The 15,169-nt window shown below is 38.2% G+C and overlaps 2 protein-coding genes across 4 annotated transcripts in view; one reads left to right on the forward strand and one right to left on the reverse strand.

The window, feature by feature from the left end:
• Positions 1-14,644, forward strand: part of zdhhc14 (zDHHC palmitoyltransferase 14) — a 39,048-nt gene extending 24,404 nt beyond the window's left edge. Inside the window, exons 5-10 of one of the 3 annotated variants that reach the window (XM_028438228.1) lie at positions 757-805; positions 2,118-2,220; positions 3,153-3,262; positions 6,769-6,874; positions 13,162-13,184; positions 13,664-13,901. In XM_028438228.1, the coding sequence (XP_028294029.1) occupies positions 757-805; positions 2,118-2,220; positions 3,153-3,262; positions 6,769-6,874; positions 13,162-13,184; positions 13,664-13,760 (488 nt within the window). In that variant the 3' untranslated portion in view covers positions 13,761-13,901. Of the gene's footprint in view, positions 1-756; positions 806-2,117; positions 2,221-3,152; positions 3,263-6,768; positions 6,875-13,161; positions 13,185-13,663 lie in introns of all 3 variants that reach the window. The other 2 variants (XM_028438229.1, XM_028438227.1) reach the window with 2 other exon arrangements.
• A 29-nt stretch (positions 14,645-14,673) lies between these two features.
• lgals8a (galectin 8a) overlaps positions 14,674-15,169 on the reverse strand; it is a 5,781-nt gene continuing 5,285 nt past the window's right edge. The window contains exon 6 of the mRNA XM_028437174.1: positions 14,674-14,718. Within this exon, the coding sequence (XP_028292975.1) occupies positions 14,674-14,718 (45 nt within the window). The remainder of the gene's footprint in view (positions 14,719-15,169) is intronic.

The raw sequence follows: 15,169 nt of genomic DNA on the forward strand, positions 1-15,169 counted from the left end.
GATAAGCATGTATGACTTTTATCTACGGGTAGTTAAGCAGCTCAACTTCCTGATTCGATTCTGATTTTTAATTAAGAAACGATTTTTGATTATTCTCAATTATCGATTATATTTTTGATTATTGATTTTTCATTTAACATCAGTCTGCTGCGGTTTACTTGAGTTCTCTTTTGAGTAACGCCTCACAGCACCTTTAACATTGTATAGTGTATTTAAAATATCTGAATTAGGAGGAGTTGCTTGGTTTGTATTATGATTTGAAAAATGTAAATCATTGATCTTTAAGTTAATTTCTGTCAATAATAAAATTGGGATTAATCGATTACAATTTTTACTTCGATCACGTATTTTTAGTGGAATGATTGAGTCACTGGGGTAAATTAATGACTTTGTGGTCAGTAGGATTACTAGGATTCCTTACGTTTGAATTTGCCTGTGGAGCAAATGTGATATACTCTACAGACCTGTAGCAGTTTAGCACTTACTATATACTATATACAGTCTATGGCTTTTTTTCCCAGCTTTTCCAGATTTGGACTTTATATTTATTCTGTTGATGCAAAGTTTACACAGAAAAGTTTGTACTGTTATTAAATAATGGGCTTTGTAGACTCAGTATCTGATACATGCTTGTTCCTTAAGTGGGTGCCTAATGCTGATAGCACTGTTACTGTATGTTGGAGGAAGTGCAAATAATGGTGCATAACACAATTCCATATCAGTCTAATGGAAACCCTCCTTTTTCTCTTTTCGCAGGCTCCCATCGAAGTGGGTTCCTTAATGCACTTAAAGATAGTCCAGCCAGATATCCTTTTACTGGAAAGCTTCCAGCTTTTGCTGTTAAATGTTCAGCCTTTAATGGATAGATATTAGTGCGCCAATCTGTTAAATGCTTTCATATTGTCATGATTGTCAGTTCACTTAAAGTATTTTGACAAAAAGCTCACTTTGTCTTCCAGGTTAAGCAAAACATATTCCTACTTTCTGCAGAGTTGATTTACTTGCTGGTATCTGGTAGCGCAGCATTCCCAGCATATCTCTCTCTCTCTCTCTCTCTCTCTCTCTCTCTCTCTCTCTCTCTCTCTCTTCACCGTGTTTTAAATTCCTGACTCGTCCCATTCCCAGAATACTTGATCTCTACACAGTTGCAAACCGGTTTTGTTGAAAGAACAGGGTGATGGATACGTGCGCTGTAGTTAAAATGTTTCCAAAACTTTTTCCTCGCATGTTTTTAATCTTTAACTTGAGACTGACTTTTACTGACTTTAAACCAATGACACTGTAGCTCACCTACTTAAAATGAGCATCTAAAAAATACACCTCACAGAAATGAACAGCAGTCTGTAAAGAAGTTTTTTTTTTTTTTTAAAGTAAAAAATGTTTTTAAATTTTCCCTCACTTTGAACAAAGTCCCAATCCCTGTCAGGATCTGATCAGAATTAGCATTGAAGACACTTTTGATTTGATACACAGCAACAAACAATGTTAATGCTTGTTGTATGAACTCTTCTCTGTGTGTCAAAGAGCTTCCTCAGGCTGGGAACGTATAAATGTCATTTTTAGTGTCCTAAAGTAGCCCTCCATGTTTTGTCCTTTTTACAGAGGAACAGTCAACATACACTGGTTCTGGGAGTTTTCAGTGGAGCCTTTTTGTTCAGGCCTGACAGACTGATTCATGCTCTATAAAGCTATAATGTAACGCTGGCCTACAAAGAGCTTTTCCTGTGTGTCCTCACAGCCCTGTGTAGCACTAAATAGTACATATGTACTGTCCTTGTATTGCTGTTCGTCATGAACACGAATGACTCATCTCTGCTTGGACGTCAAATCAGTTACTGTTGGTGCTCACAAAGACACAGCTCAAGTGTGTGTCAGGTTCTTTTTGTTGAGCAGTGAATATGAGCTGTTCTTTGCAGCACCTGGTGACAGGAACGTATTGGCAAGATGAGAACAAGCCTCAGGCTGTAGGTCAGTGAGCTAGTGTTGAACACGGCTCCATCACTGTCTGTTACATGTGTCTGTAGCTGTCTGTTGTGGGGCTCACATACTGTACACTTTCTTTCTTTCTGTTGACATTTTTTGAACTGAGGGGCTTTTTCCTGACCTATTGGTGCCACTGTGCTGGAGGTGGTGGTGTGTTTCTTCTCTGTCTGGTCTATAGTAGGACTCTCAGGCTTCCATACCTACCTGATGAGCTCCAACCAGACAACCAATGAAGATGTGAGTATGAATGGGAAACACACAGCATCAAAACATTGGGTTTTATTTTTAGCCATAACTGGTTATGGTCAGTCCAGCCATTGGGAGGAAAAAGACATCCCTTCTATTTCACACACACCAAATACATTTTTCTACACATGGAGTAGAAATCAGGGTCGAGGTCGATGATAATTGTAATCGTGTATTGACAATTAATTACAATTATGGTGTAATTGTAATTTTAGCAATCTGTTGCTGTCGTAATCGTATTATAATTTAATGCAAAGCTGGGGAACCATGTTACAGTTCTATGTACAGTTCTACACATATGTAGTTAACAATTATTAAAATATGTTTCATATCAAGCTTTTCCACATTTTACCATTTTAAAACTTATTAAAACATATATTTTCATTGATTAGGAAACCTGACAAAGTAACCAATAGATGGAAAGAAATTAGATGATAGATATTAGTTTTTAGTGTGTTTTACAGCTGATTCAGGACCCGTTATATAAGAGATGCTAACACAAGAGGGAGGTTAACTGTTATTAGGTTATTTGTTTCAGGCTCAGTAATAGTGATTAATTGTTATTGAACTTTAGTAATTGAGAATGTAATTGTGATTCACCTTCTGAGGATACCAAATAATTGTAATTTAATTGTAGCTGGAAAAAATTCTGGTAACTGTAACCATAATGGAATTGTAATTCAACATGGGTAATTGAAAACGTAATTGTAAATGAAAAATGTAATTGACCGCCAACCCTGGTAGAAATCTTAAGAGTTAATGTTTGTATCTGTTGATATTGCTCAAGAAATGTCAATATAATGTCTTTTACTTGGAGATGTTTGAGTCCTCATTCTTCAGGAATAATTCATTCATTCATCTGTGAATTCCAATGTTTTTCTGGTCTCTGAGTTTGTGAGTCTAAGCTTTGTGAACCTCTCCAGATAAAAGGCTCATGGTCTTCTAAAAGAGGGAAGGACAACTATAATCCCTACAGCCATGGCAATATATTCAGAAACTGCTGTGCAGCGCTTTGTGGACCCCTGCCCCCAAGGTAAGACGATTTTTTCACACCCTGTTGCAAATGTTAGATAAGAAACACAACATCTGTCGGGAGATCGTCTCTGTGTTCATAGCACAGAATGGGAGAGGTGGTTTCAGCAAACCTATGGCTATAGAGGAGAAATCCATGTAGATTATAGTGTAGGGTAGTCATAGCTACCTGAAAACCCCACACAACAATTAACTACTGTATATACACAACACATGCTAGATCATAGATGCAGGAGATTAGATTTTACATTTTCTTCTGTTCATGTGTCTGATAAGACCTCCATATACTTGTGTGCATGTGACCATGAATGCCAGTAAACATTGCACAGTCCCTCCCAGCTTCCCATAAGGAGAAAACTTATTTGTTTTACACAGTCTGTTGTTAGATTTTCTATAAACTTATCTTAATTCGAGCATCTAAGGGTCAATATTTTACCATCAAGGTCTCACATATACATCTTGTCTTTTGTTTGGTTACATTTAACGTGAATATAAAATATAGATTATTATAAATTTGTATCTATACAGAGGTGTAAAGAGTACTGATAAATCCTGTTCCTTGATTGAAATTGTACTCAAGTACAAGTAAGTCATACATAAAATACTCAGGTTCAAGTAAAGTAGCTCAATTAAATAATACTCATAGTAAAAGTTACAAGTTACTTCCACCCCCACGTTTATTGTTGGTATTAAATCTTGCCACGGTTCCCTTGCATACAGCAAACAGCTCATGAATAAGAGACGAAATCTTACACAATTGGAACTTAACTATTTTCCACAAAGGCATCTATATAAAATAAAAGATTTGTCAAAATGTACAATCCTTTTAAAAAAAATAAAATAACACCAATGAATTCAATTCAAAATAAAACAATCAATTCTCAGGCACTAAGTATAGATACATTTATGAACTGTAAATCATGCCAAATGTGCCATGTGGGTAACAACATAATAGGTAGAAACCACAACCTGAACCATAGAAAGTGGCTGCACTTTGATATATGAACATATGTACTGTAGATGTATAGAACATATGGATTATGTTCAATGTGACTTCATAAATGAAGAAGCCATGAAACGGAAATAAAAAATATAATCACAAAAAATGATAATTTACTCAGTAACGGTTGGGTGTAGAATGTAACAAATTACTTTACCGTTTTTAAAACATACTTGTACTCAAAAAAGTACAAGTAGCCATCAAAGCAACTCAATTACAGTAACGTGAGTACTTGTAATCCATTACTTTCCCCCCCTGATCTATAACCATTTACCTTTAAATTGTAACTATTAGGCATGACAGATGTACTGTATCTACATAAGGCATTTCAGTCACACTTTACTTGAAGTTTTATACATAAGGCTGACATTACTCTGTCATTATCTGTCATTAGCATGAATAAGGCATCATGAAGGCTGTCATTAAGTGTCGTTTGCTAAATTATGACACCCTTTGCTAAATTATGGCATTTTTGGACCCATGTTGGCATTTTTTGGCTTAAGTGGCAGGATCTAGTGGGGGGTTAGCATTAGTGGTTACAGTAGGTTAACGAAAGACACTTAATGACAGCCTTCATGACACCTTATTCATGCTAATGACGGGTGTCTTTTCATAACAATGACAGTGCAAGGTCCTCCTTATATATCACAGGATGTTCTCTGTGTGATAACAAATAGAGACCCTTTAAAAGAAAAACTGCAAACACTCGACACGAAAAGCAAAAATAAAATGTAAAATTCTTGCCAGAGCGGGAAAAATCTCGATCAGAAGCTTAAGAGAAAAGAAGCGATTTGTTAAACCTGTTAAAAGTGTGAACAAAGCGCTTTGAACACTTCCAGCCATTTCATCCTCATGATCAGAAGAATTAGCAGAGATGCACACTTTGCAGTGGCTTGTTGCACAGTTCCTTCCATGTATTGGGCAGCGTTGTGCTCTAGTCGTCACAGGTCATACATCTCTAATGAGTCCAGTGGGTGGCAGAAGAACGTCCGCACCGCACAGGTGGCCGCCATCTGTGAGTGTGTTTGTTTATGTGTGCGATTGTGGCCACAGGCATCGCACAGCTGGGTCCAACGGTTCTGATCGCACAGACTCCCTGACCCACACAAACTCACAGAGAACAACACATTACTGGGTTTAAACATATCTGCACTTGAGCTCTTTTCTTAAGCCTTTTTCTCTTTTGCACTGCATTAGAAGACTCTCAGGTATTCATTAACACAGGCTCACCAATGAAACAGTTTCCACAATAATCCAGCCCAGTCCGCCCTCGGCTCAGTCAACACTTCCCTTTTAAAATGATTACCTCCCTCAGAACTTGTGTATGTGTGTGTGTGCATCTGTCAACCTGTGTTTTGATGACTCATTGTCTAATGAATAGCCATAATCACTTGAAACTGCCATGTCATAGATTCACTACTGAATTATCACCTGTTTGAATCAAGTGAATGATGACGATAATTAGCTCTTTGTGGTTGGTCAGCGCTGAAGAATCAAGACTTAAACACACCATGTAGTTCTAACTTTTACAACAACGCAAAAAAAAAATAGTAATGTTAATTTCTGAATCCTATATACAGTGGAGTGAAGTAGGGATAGACTGATGCGGACTGCCAATTTTTTTTGATCCCTCAATTTACTTAATAAAAATTACACAATGATGATAACAAATTGTACTAGTCTCAATTTTTTAAAAAAAGGAACATTTATTGAAATTACAAAGGTGAGGTGTCACGACAACAAGCAAAAAAATATTTAACAGATATTAAAAACAGGTCAGATAGGAGAAGAACAAGTAAAAAACATACGAATAGAAAGAAAATTACACAAAAGGACAACAAAAAGGCGCAAAAATTAGTTTAAACAGAAATACACAAATTACTCCAAAACAACGAAAACTAGGAAAAAAAACACACACAAAACACAAATCGAATCCTAAAATATACAAGACAACAGCAAAAAACACATTTTCCCATATTAATGATCAGATTGGTTGTTATTCTAAATGCTGAAATACATTTTATAATGTGGCCCTTAGATCAGACAAAAACATTTTTGTGGCCCCCGCTATGATATTTTTGATCTAAGGTAGGGGTTCCCGTGTACCCCTTTTCCATTTTTGTCAAATCATGTTAACCCCCTCTTAATATCATAAGTACCATAATAATGATCATACTCCACAATCTCTCCTAAACCACTAACTGTGTCTCCAACATTGGTTCCCAAAGGCTTAATCTACAAATTCAAAACAATGAGTGGAATTAAAAAAAATACCATGCAACTTTTATCTGATTACTTCAATAGTAAGTAAATACAGTCTCCTATGTAAACTGTAGCTAATTATTGTCTCCTGTTATCAGAAGTGTGAATAAAATGGCATCTACAGCATTAAATAATCATGTTTCAATAAATTACAAGAAAAGATAGTATTTTATTGAACACATTTCTATAAAACTCTGGAGCTGAATGTGTGTCTGATGCACTTTTTCTGTCTGTGTGTCTTACAGTCTTATTGACAGACGAGGCTTTATCCAAGCTGACACGCCACAGCTGGCTCCGCCCACCAATGGCAGCACCATATATGGGGCGACCCAGTCCCAGCAAAGTCACATGGTAAGACATTGATCCCAGTCATAGACAGTGTCTGCTCATGATGTTAAATTGTGTTCTGGTAGCTGGAGCGGTTCCCTTGAGCAAGGCACCAAACCCTAACACTGCTCCCTTCATTGTAAAGCGACTTTGAGTACCCAAATTGATGTATAATAATAATAATAATATTAAAAGTGCAGATGTATGTTTTTCTGAAATGTATCAACTGGAGTTCAGGCTGTGGATGAGCAGGGACATGTTTGAGGTGAAACTAAAATGTGAAATCGATTTGCAAAATATGTTGCATTGTTTTCTGGAAATATAAATTTCATACAATTATTATGGAAAACACTTAGCAAAAGAAGAAAAATGAACACAATAGGTTTATTAAAAGCTGATGTCTCAAGTGTATGATCATCTCCTCTGGGCTTTGACAGCCTCTCTTTTATGGCCATGTGTCACCCAGTCAGAGCCAGGCGTCTGTCAACACGTCACTCTGAAACAAAGCTGCTTTCACAGCACCCTGTCTACCAGCTGTTGTTTTATTTTTTATATTTTCTTTCCTGGATGACAGCAAAAAAAAGACAGTTGATATATTGTAACTGAAGTAGACACAATCCAAGTTAAGAAATTAAACTCCACTACATGAGATCTTGAGTTTTCTTACATGAGGGGTCATTAACATGGTGCCCGCAGGCCTCAGGAGCATGTGAGGGGCCCTCAGGAGCACCAGTCGCCAATGAGCTCCATCTAAAATCTGATTTACTTTCCAGGTTTTAAACTCACAAAGATAAATACAGATGAGAGACGTAGTTAGTGCTCAGTAGAGTTAAATACTGCTGCATGTGATCAAGTTTTGGCTTTAAACTACCATTTGTATATGTTTATTTTCACTGAAACATTGTGACGAATGTTTTTAAGGTGCAATATGTTGAAATTGCAAACAATTTCTGCCACCACAAGGTGGCGTACTGAGTAAAACTGACACCCCCGCCATATTCACAAACCGCCACAAGATTGCCGTGTTTTTGGCTGTACTAATCAGTCAGACTGTGAAAAAGTTGGAGTTTTATAGACTGCCAAAAGTGATAACAAATCAGGGAGAACAGTGTCTGCATTTTATAGTCAGTAGTTCTACACAGGAGAGCAGTGACTTGACACTTGCTCACCGTTGTTGCACCAGTTGTTATTGGTGAAAATGCAAACACCGCCGCCCTCATCTCCCGTCTGACATTTAAAACCAGCTTCAGGTAGTTCAGCTTGTTCTCCAGGGAGTGGACATTAGAACGTTGGATGGATTAGCTTTTAGCTTGGTTGCTAGCCCCGCTCAGCATCCCCGCTCTGCTTCTGATCACACCGCTTACGTCTCCTCCGCTGGTACGAGGCACCATTGCTTCGCAGGCCCCTGGATGTAGCCGGCTCCGTATGAGGGCCACATCTCTTTGTTTTGCCTAAATCTAAGATTGCCTTACACTATTTTATAGTGACTATGCTGCAGGTTCATTGTGAAATGATTAGAAGTGACTGAGTTATCTGCCAATATTCGTTGCTAACGCTAGCCTTTACAGCCACAGCCTGTAGTGTTATGGGATTGTATAGGTTACTTGGGGTGATGCTGCCCCGTGTAGTTAGTACCACCCAACTCTACAAACTTCTATAAGATTTAAGGTCTTCCACCATGTATGCGCTGGGTGAAATCCAGGTAGTTGATGATATATGCCTGAGATGGCCTTGTTCAGGGACTGCTTCTTCTTCTTCTTTGTGTGTTTTATGGCGGGTGGCACTCTCAGGGATGGCTCTGCTATAAATAGGCTTGTACTCACCTGAGTGATTGGAAAAAAGGTACCACAGGTTGACCGGGCCGGCAGTATTTTTTAATGTATATATAACTGTGTAATCTAAAATAAAAATCACAGCTAAGGACATGTTTCTTAATACTCTAATTTTGATTTTAGGTATTTGAAAATTCACAATATTTCTACATATTGCACCTTTAGGTGTTTCAGATTTCATGTATGTTTCATCAAGATAGATTTTTGATAAATATGACATAATTGTTACATTTTACAAATGTTACATGTTATACGATTAGTTAAAAGTTGTTGCTGAAGTAGAAGTAGTTCACTGTTTCAGAAAGGTTGGTGACCCCTGTCTTATATCCTAGGTTCCCAAAGTGGGGTAGGCAAATTGTCATGGGGGGTGTGAGAACATAAAAAGCTTGACAACATTAGAAACTTGAATGTAAATAGAGCAGCAGTCAGGAGCCTCCATGCATTGCCACAGATTACACATTGGCCCCAGTAAGACTACCCTCTAGCAGCGACAGAATAACAAAAAATCTCATCAAAAAAGCACAAATATTGCGAGAGCTTCATTGCTTTGCGCTAGCAAAACGTGCTTTATTCCCTTTGCTACCATGTACTTGGGTGAAAGTGGTTTTTCAGCTTTTACATTGCAGAGTGATGTGCATCAAGTTGTAGCGAGTTGTATTTCAGTTTCAGGTGAAGAAAATATGTATGCAAGTATTACTGCTACTGTATATGTTCAATCAACACGTTAGGTAGATTTCTTTTTTCAAAATAAGAGTTTCTCACTGAAAATGCCAGTAGGCTAATTAAATAAATCTGATCATTCTGAATAAGATGTTTCATTGTGCTCTTACAGATTATTATTCTTTTTTTTATTATTTATTATTCCTCAACAGGATTGATTTAAAATTCAAAGACAAAATTTTACTGTAGGGATACAATTAACATGATGTTAAATTATTATTTATCATTATCACAGATTTTATTTTATTTTTTATAAAATAAATAGTTTTTATTGGTTGTGAATAATGTATATACCATATTTTTCAGACTATAAGGCACTTAAAATCCTTTAATTTTCTCAAAAATCGACAGTGCGCCTTATAACCACGTGCGCCTTTTGTATGAAATTAATATGTTAAAATGTTTTAGTACAACTATAGTAAACTATGAAGCTGCACCACTTGATGGATTTTTGGCGCTTCAGGGCTACTGTAGTCAGACGCCTCGCGGAGTGATATGTACCTGTACTGTGCTTCAACATACTGAACTGAAAAAGTGAGTGTAATGTTCTATATTTTATGTGTTAAACCTGAACAATGTTGAGAGTTATTGTTAATGAGTTGAATAAAGTTTGACTTATCTGACTATTTTGTTTCGCTTAATGAGCCATAATGATAATAATAATAATGTTAATAATAATAATAATAATAACAAACTGATGCGCCTTATGTATGAAAATAGATCCGGTCAGACCCATTCATTGATAGTGCGCCTTATTATCCGAAAAATACGGTATATTATGTCCATGTATGTACATTTTATTGTCATTGTCCTAAATGTACGAGGACTACGGCTGGAAAGTAGCTCATGGCTTAATCTGGCACATTTACACAAAGTGTTGCACTGATGTTCATTAATGTGCACTGTCCTCTCCAAATAAATAATTATGTTTTTAAGTGTGCAGGAGTAGGGGGTTCATGGCTTCAGGGTAAATGTCTGAAGGGGTTTTAGAATCAGAAATACTTCCTTTAAATTACTTGTGTTATAGGGGCTCAAGAAATATTACAAATAAAAAGAATAAACGCTAAAGAAAGAAAGAATAACGTACATAATTAAGTAAAAGACTGCTAATTAAATAAGGATTAAATACAAATGCACACATTACAGTAGAAAAAATAAAATAAGATAAATAATAATACAAATATAAAACAGATATATTCAATAATCAAAGCTGTCAGGTTACAGTGATGAATTGTACAGTCTGATCGCCACAGGCAGGAATGATTTCCTGTGGCGTTATCGTTATGTATGAGATAGGGATGTCCCGATACAACTTTTTCACTTCCGATACAATACCAATATTTCAGCCTTGCGTATATTGACCCGATACAATATCAGCACGAATCATGTATACTTTTATTACTTATTTTGTAGTGTGGAATGTTAGAAAAGAATTGATCAAGTGATGTCACTCAAACAGAGAACAATAGTCAATTCTAGTTCACTTCAGTTATTTTTTACTGTCAGTATATGGTGGGAACAACTGAGGGCAGGGACAAAAACAACAAAAACTTATCGGAGCTCTATATCAGAGATTTTAGATGCAGTCCGATAAAATCCGATATTCGTTTTCTGGCTGATATCGGACCGATATCCGATATCAATGTCGGATCGGGACACCCCTAGTAGGAGACTGTGAACAGCTTGGGAACCACTAATGTACATTACAGGAGGACTAGTCATTGTTGCTTTCCTTTGTGGGTGGGGCTCCATGTTGTTGTTGTTGGTGGTAAATGAGGTCAGCGTGTGCACTGATGACACCCTTCTGTGTACTGGTGTTAAAGTGGCTCTGGTTCCTATTGTTTATGTCTTCCTCGAGCCAACAGTGAGAGATTTGTGAAGGTTCTCAGAATGTCCAGGAATGTGTGTCTAAATGTTACTCTCGCCTAATTTGAAATGATGACCTGGTGATAAAATCCTTTAAACTGCTCTGTTTGTATAAACATGATGAGCATGGTAACAATCTGCCTCCCTATTTGTGGCGATGAAACCATTTTCTCTGTAATGGTCCTTTGATGCAGTCTCCTTCGAGGACTCGCGCCGTGGAATTCTTTTTAGCTGTTGCTATGACAACAGTGCGTGACATGATGTTGCGTTACACCTTGACAACAACAGCCGTCTCCTTTTTAATTTTTTCTTTCTTTTATGTTTTTTTTTTTTACCCCCTCAGGGACGTAAATCAGTATTTGTGTGTGATATTAATCAGCAGACATTTGACTAATGTTGATGTAGAAGTGCTTGAGTGCTTAAATGTAGCTTTTCTACACAGACATACAACCTTACAAATGCACACAACCGTCATTTGGCTCAGCTTTAATTTGTCAATGAAATCCAATCTACATGGGTAAAAACGCTGTAACCAATCAGCTTGTCTTCAGGTTCATTAAATCATAAATAACCTTCCTCATCGTCTTCACTCGTAGTGCAGCGTGACCAAGCGTGTCCTGATAATTAGAGATGAAGGACTCAGAGCCAACGGCTCTTTATTTTAGTTTCACCCCCACTGCCTGGTCCACTGGTGGTTTTAAGTGTTATTTTCTTTATTCAGTCTGTTCAGGTTTTTTGAGGATTTAGTGGAGGCAAACATGGTAACAGGTGGCCAAAAATGGTAGAAAGGTGGCAAAAACTTGGCAAGAAAAGAATGTAGAGTGACTAATATAGGCCAGAAGTGGTCAAGAGTGGCCAAAAAATGGGTAAATAAAGAGGAATGAGGTGGTATTCAATAGCAAATGGTAGCTTAAATGAGGCAAACAATAGTGAAAAAGGCAAAATGTAGGGACAAACAGGAAAACAAGTTGTTTTATTGGGCAAAAGTTAGCATATTTGGATTAAAAGTGGCCAAAAAAATGAATGAAAGGACAAAAATTGGATAAAAGTGTCAAAAAGAACTTGCAAAAATGGACAAAAAAATAGGAAAAAAAAGGAATATTTATTGGCAAAAGAAGCTAAAATCTGAAAAAAGAGTCAGAACTTTTTGAAAAGAAAATATATGTAAAAGGGGTTAAAAAGTTTCCCCTTTTAAGGTTTTCTGGGGGAACAATAGTTAGAATCAAGACGTAAAGAGCCACATGTTGAGAATCACTGACTGGTCTGGATAGAAAAAACCAGGGTTGAATTTTGGTCCCAGTTCATCCCTGGATTCAATTTAGAAACGTATGACGTGTAAATACAGGCTCACGTTTCTGTTTATGGTGTGAGTTTCTTTAGCTTGTTGCGTCAGTGTCTATTTTTCTTTATCTCTCACTAGCTGCTAGCTTAGCTTTATCTTTACACCAGCAGCCTCTGGATGTGGACAACGCTGAGTCAGGGAAATGAATGATTTTTTATGAACAACACAAACACACTTTAACAAAGTTCTGTTTGCCTGAAAGTTAATTTATATTTCACAATGTTACCTTTAGCCTTGTGTTTACTGACTAATACTTGAGTGGGACGATTGAATCGCTGTGCGTGTGTGTGTGTGTGTGTGTGTGTGTGTGTCGATTCCATCATTTGACCAAACCACGTTATCTAGAAGAGATTATTTCATTTAAAGCTCAACCTGAAAAAGTAACAGTGATGTAGCTCTGTACACTTTAACCTTTCTGTTTATGACGTTAGATAAAAAGCATGTGTGTGTGATAAGTGAGAGCAGCTGATTGTTAGAACAAATAATGATGACTGTTCTGTCAAAGGTTGCTGGACTTCTGTTTGAATCACGTGTAATTTTGCTGTTTTTAGGTCAGCGGCGTTGAAACGGAAAGGTGAGATGTTTCCGTTTGTGTGTGTGACAGACTTTGGGAATGTTTTGGAATGGGCTGTGCCTTTTCAATCCTCATCACCTCTGCACCAACAATTGTCTTTAATCTGCAACAAGGCTTAGCCTCACATTTGCTCCGTCGGTGATGAACGGCCAATGGCTGTCACTAACTGGTTTTTACCCTGTGTCCCATTTTACTCTGCACCCATTTTATTCACGTGAGTTCCATATCAAAGGAATTCGATCGGGATCAATAGGCCACAAAGCAGTGACCTTCTACTTTTCAGCTCTGTTCATTGACCTCAGCGCTGTTTGCACTGCACTGAATACACAGGCTGGTGTGGGTTCTTCCTGCATTCCTATACGTATGGGCACTAACGTCCTTTTCTTTCTCTTCCCTTCCTTGTGCTTTGCTCCCTCTCTTTCACCTTTCCTTAATTCCATCAATCCCTCCGTCCTCCTTTCTGATGGTTCTCCTCTCAGTGTGACCAAGACCAGTGCATTCAGAGCACCAAATTCGTTTTACAGGCCGCCGCCACCCCTCTCCTCCATCAGCAAAACAGCGAGCCCGTCATCCTAACGGCCTCCCCGGAAAATGGAGGGATCCTACCCGGACGCACCTCCCTCCCCCTGGGACAACCCACCCCTCCAACGTCCACCCAGAGCCTCAGCTGCCACGAAGCCACCGATATGCTGCCAATGCACGGACACACTCACATGCACAATCACAACCACCCACTGCAGGAGCCAGTGGTCCACCACCACTTCCTCACGCCAGAGGAAGTGCCCTCTCCACCAGGCATGCTCCACTGCGGCAGCCCGCTGAGCCACAGCCACGCCCACGCCATGCAGGCCGCCTTCTACAACCCAGCCAGTCAGGACTCGCTGCACGAGGACTCAGTGAGAGGTTTAGTGAAGCTCAGCTCTGTCTGATAAAACCCTCATCCAATGTCTGCATAGCATCAGTTCTCCTGTGACGCTCAAAGATCGGCTGTTGGAAAACTAGAACTGAAACAAGGTAAAGCCAGTTGTCCTGAGACAATATCTTGCCAAATTGTCCACTGTAGAGGAGAGCGTGTGACTCAAGGTTGGAGAAGCTCTGGAACATAATGATGTGCTTCAGGAGGTTTGCACAAAGCATTCATGGTGGATGTTTACGAGCCATTACAAGGGACATGCAACACGTGTCCTGGATGTTTGAGGACATTGTCGTGGCTCACACACGATGGACTTTTAAATGTAAACAAAAAAACAAGATCAAACCATTTTGCCTGCTGCCGAATTTACTGTTTTTGCCTTCTCAGCAGTGCAATCAGTGGTGTTTTCGTGTTGCATATCATACTTTTTTTTTTTCTATGTAAAACCATACGAGACCGTTTCGTCGTTTCATGGTTATTACAACAAGTCTTACAGATGTATTTCCTGTGGGTATTATTAAAACACAAAATTTTTATCAAAATTTGATATCTGTGATGGTCACCATTTGATGTGAGTCATGTGATCTCGCTTCCTTCAAGGTTGTGTCTTGTGACTGACGCCTGTGGCAATTTCAGACCGTTACATTAGAAAAAAAAAGCCACACTGACTAATGTGAAATCTTCTCTGATGGTAAACGTAGATAAAGACCTTATTTAGGCGATGTCACTCAGCCTGGTGGTGGTGATCAGACTCTGACAATAATATTTGCATACTAACAATACTTAGTAATAATATTGGGGTAATGCTAGAAGCCTTTAAATTAAGAAGAGTATCAAATATCTTCCATCTTTAAAAAAAAAAAAGTGGTTTCCTGCTGCCATCTTGTGGTTGAGTGTTGGCAGTGCATGTTTATTTTTTAATTGACTGGTAGACTTGCCAAATGTAAACATTATCATCTAATTCATTTTAGGGAACTGATGCCAGTCCTGAAATTGTTCTGATATTTACAGAGAAAAAGACGTTTGATGTGAGTGTAGCAGGAAAAGCAATACAGGGACCCTTTAAAAAGAA

This window comes from Gouania willdenowi, chromosome 22 (genome assembly GCF_900634775.1).
Source record: "Gouania willdenowi chromosome 22, fGouWil2.1, whole genome shotgun sequence".
Lineage (NCBI taxonomy): Eukaryota > Metazoa > Chordata > Actinopteri > Blenniiformes > Gobiesocidae > Gouania > Gouania willdenowi.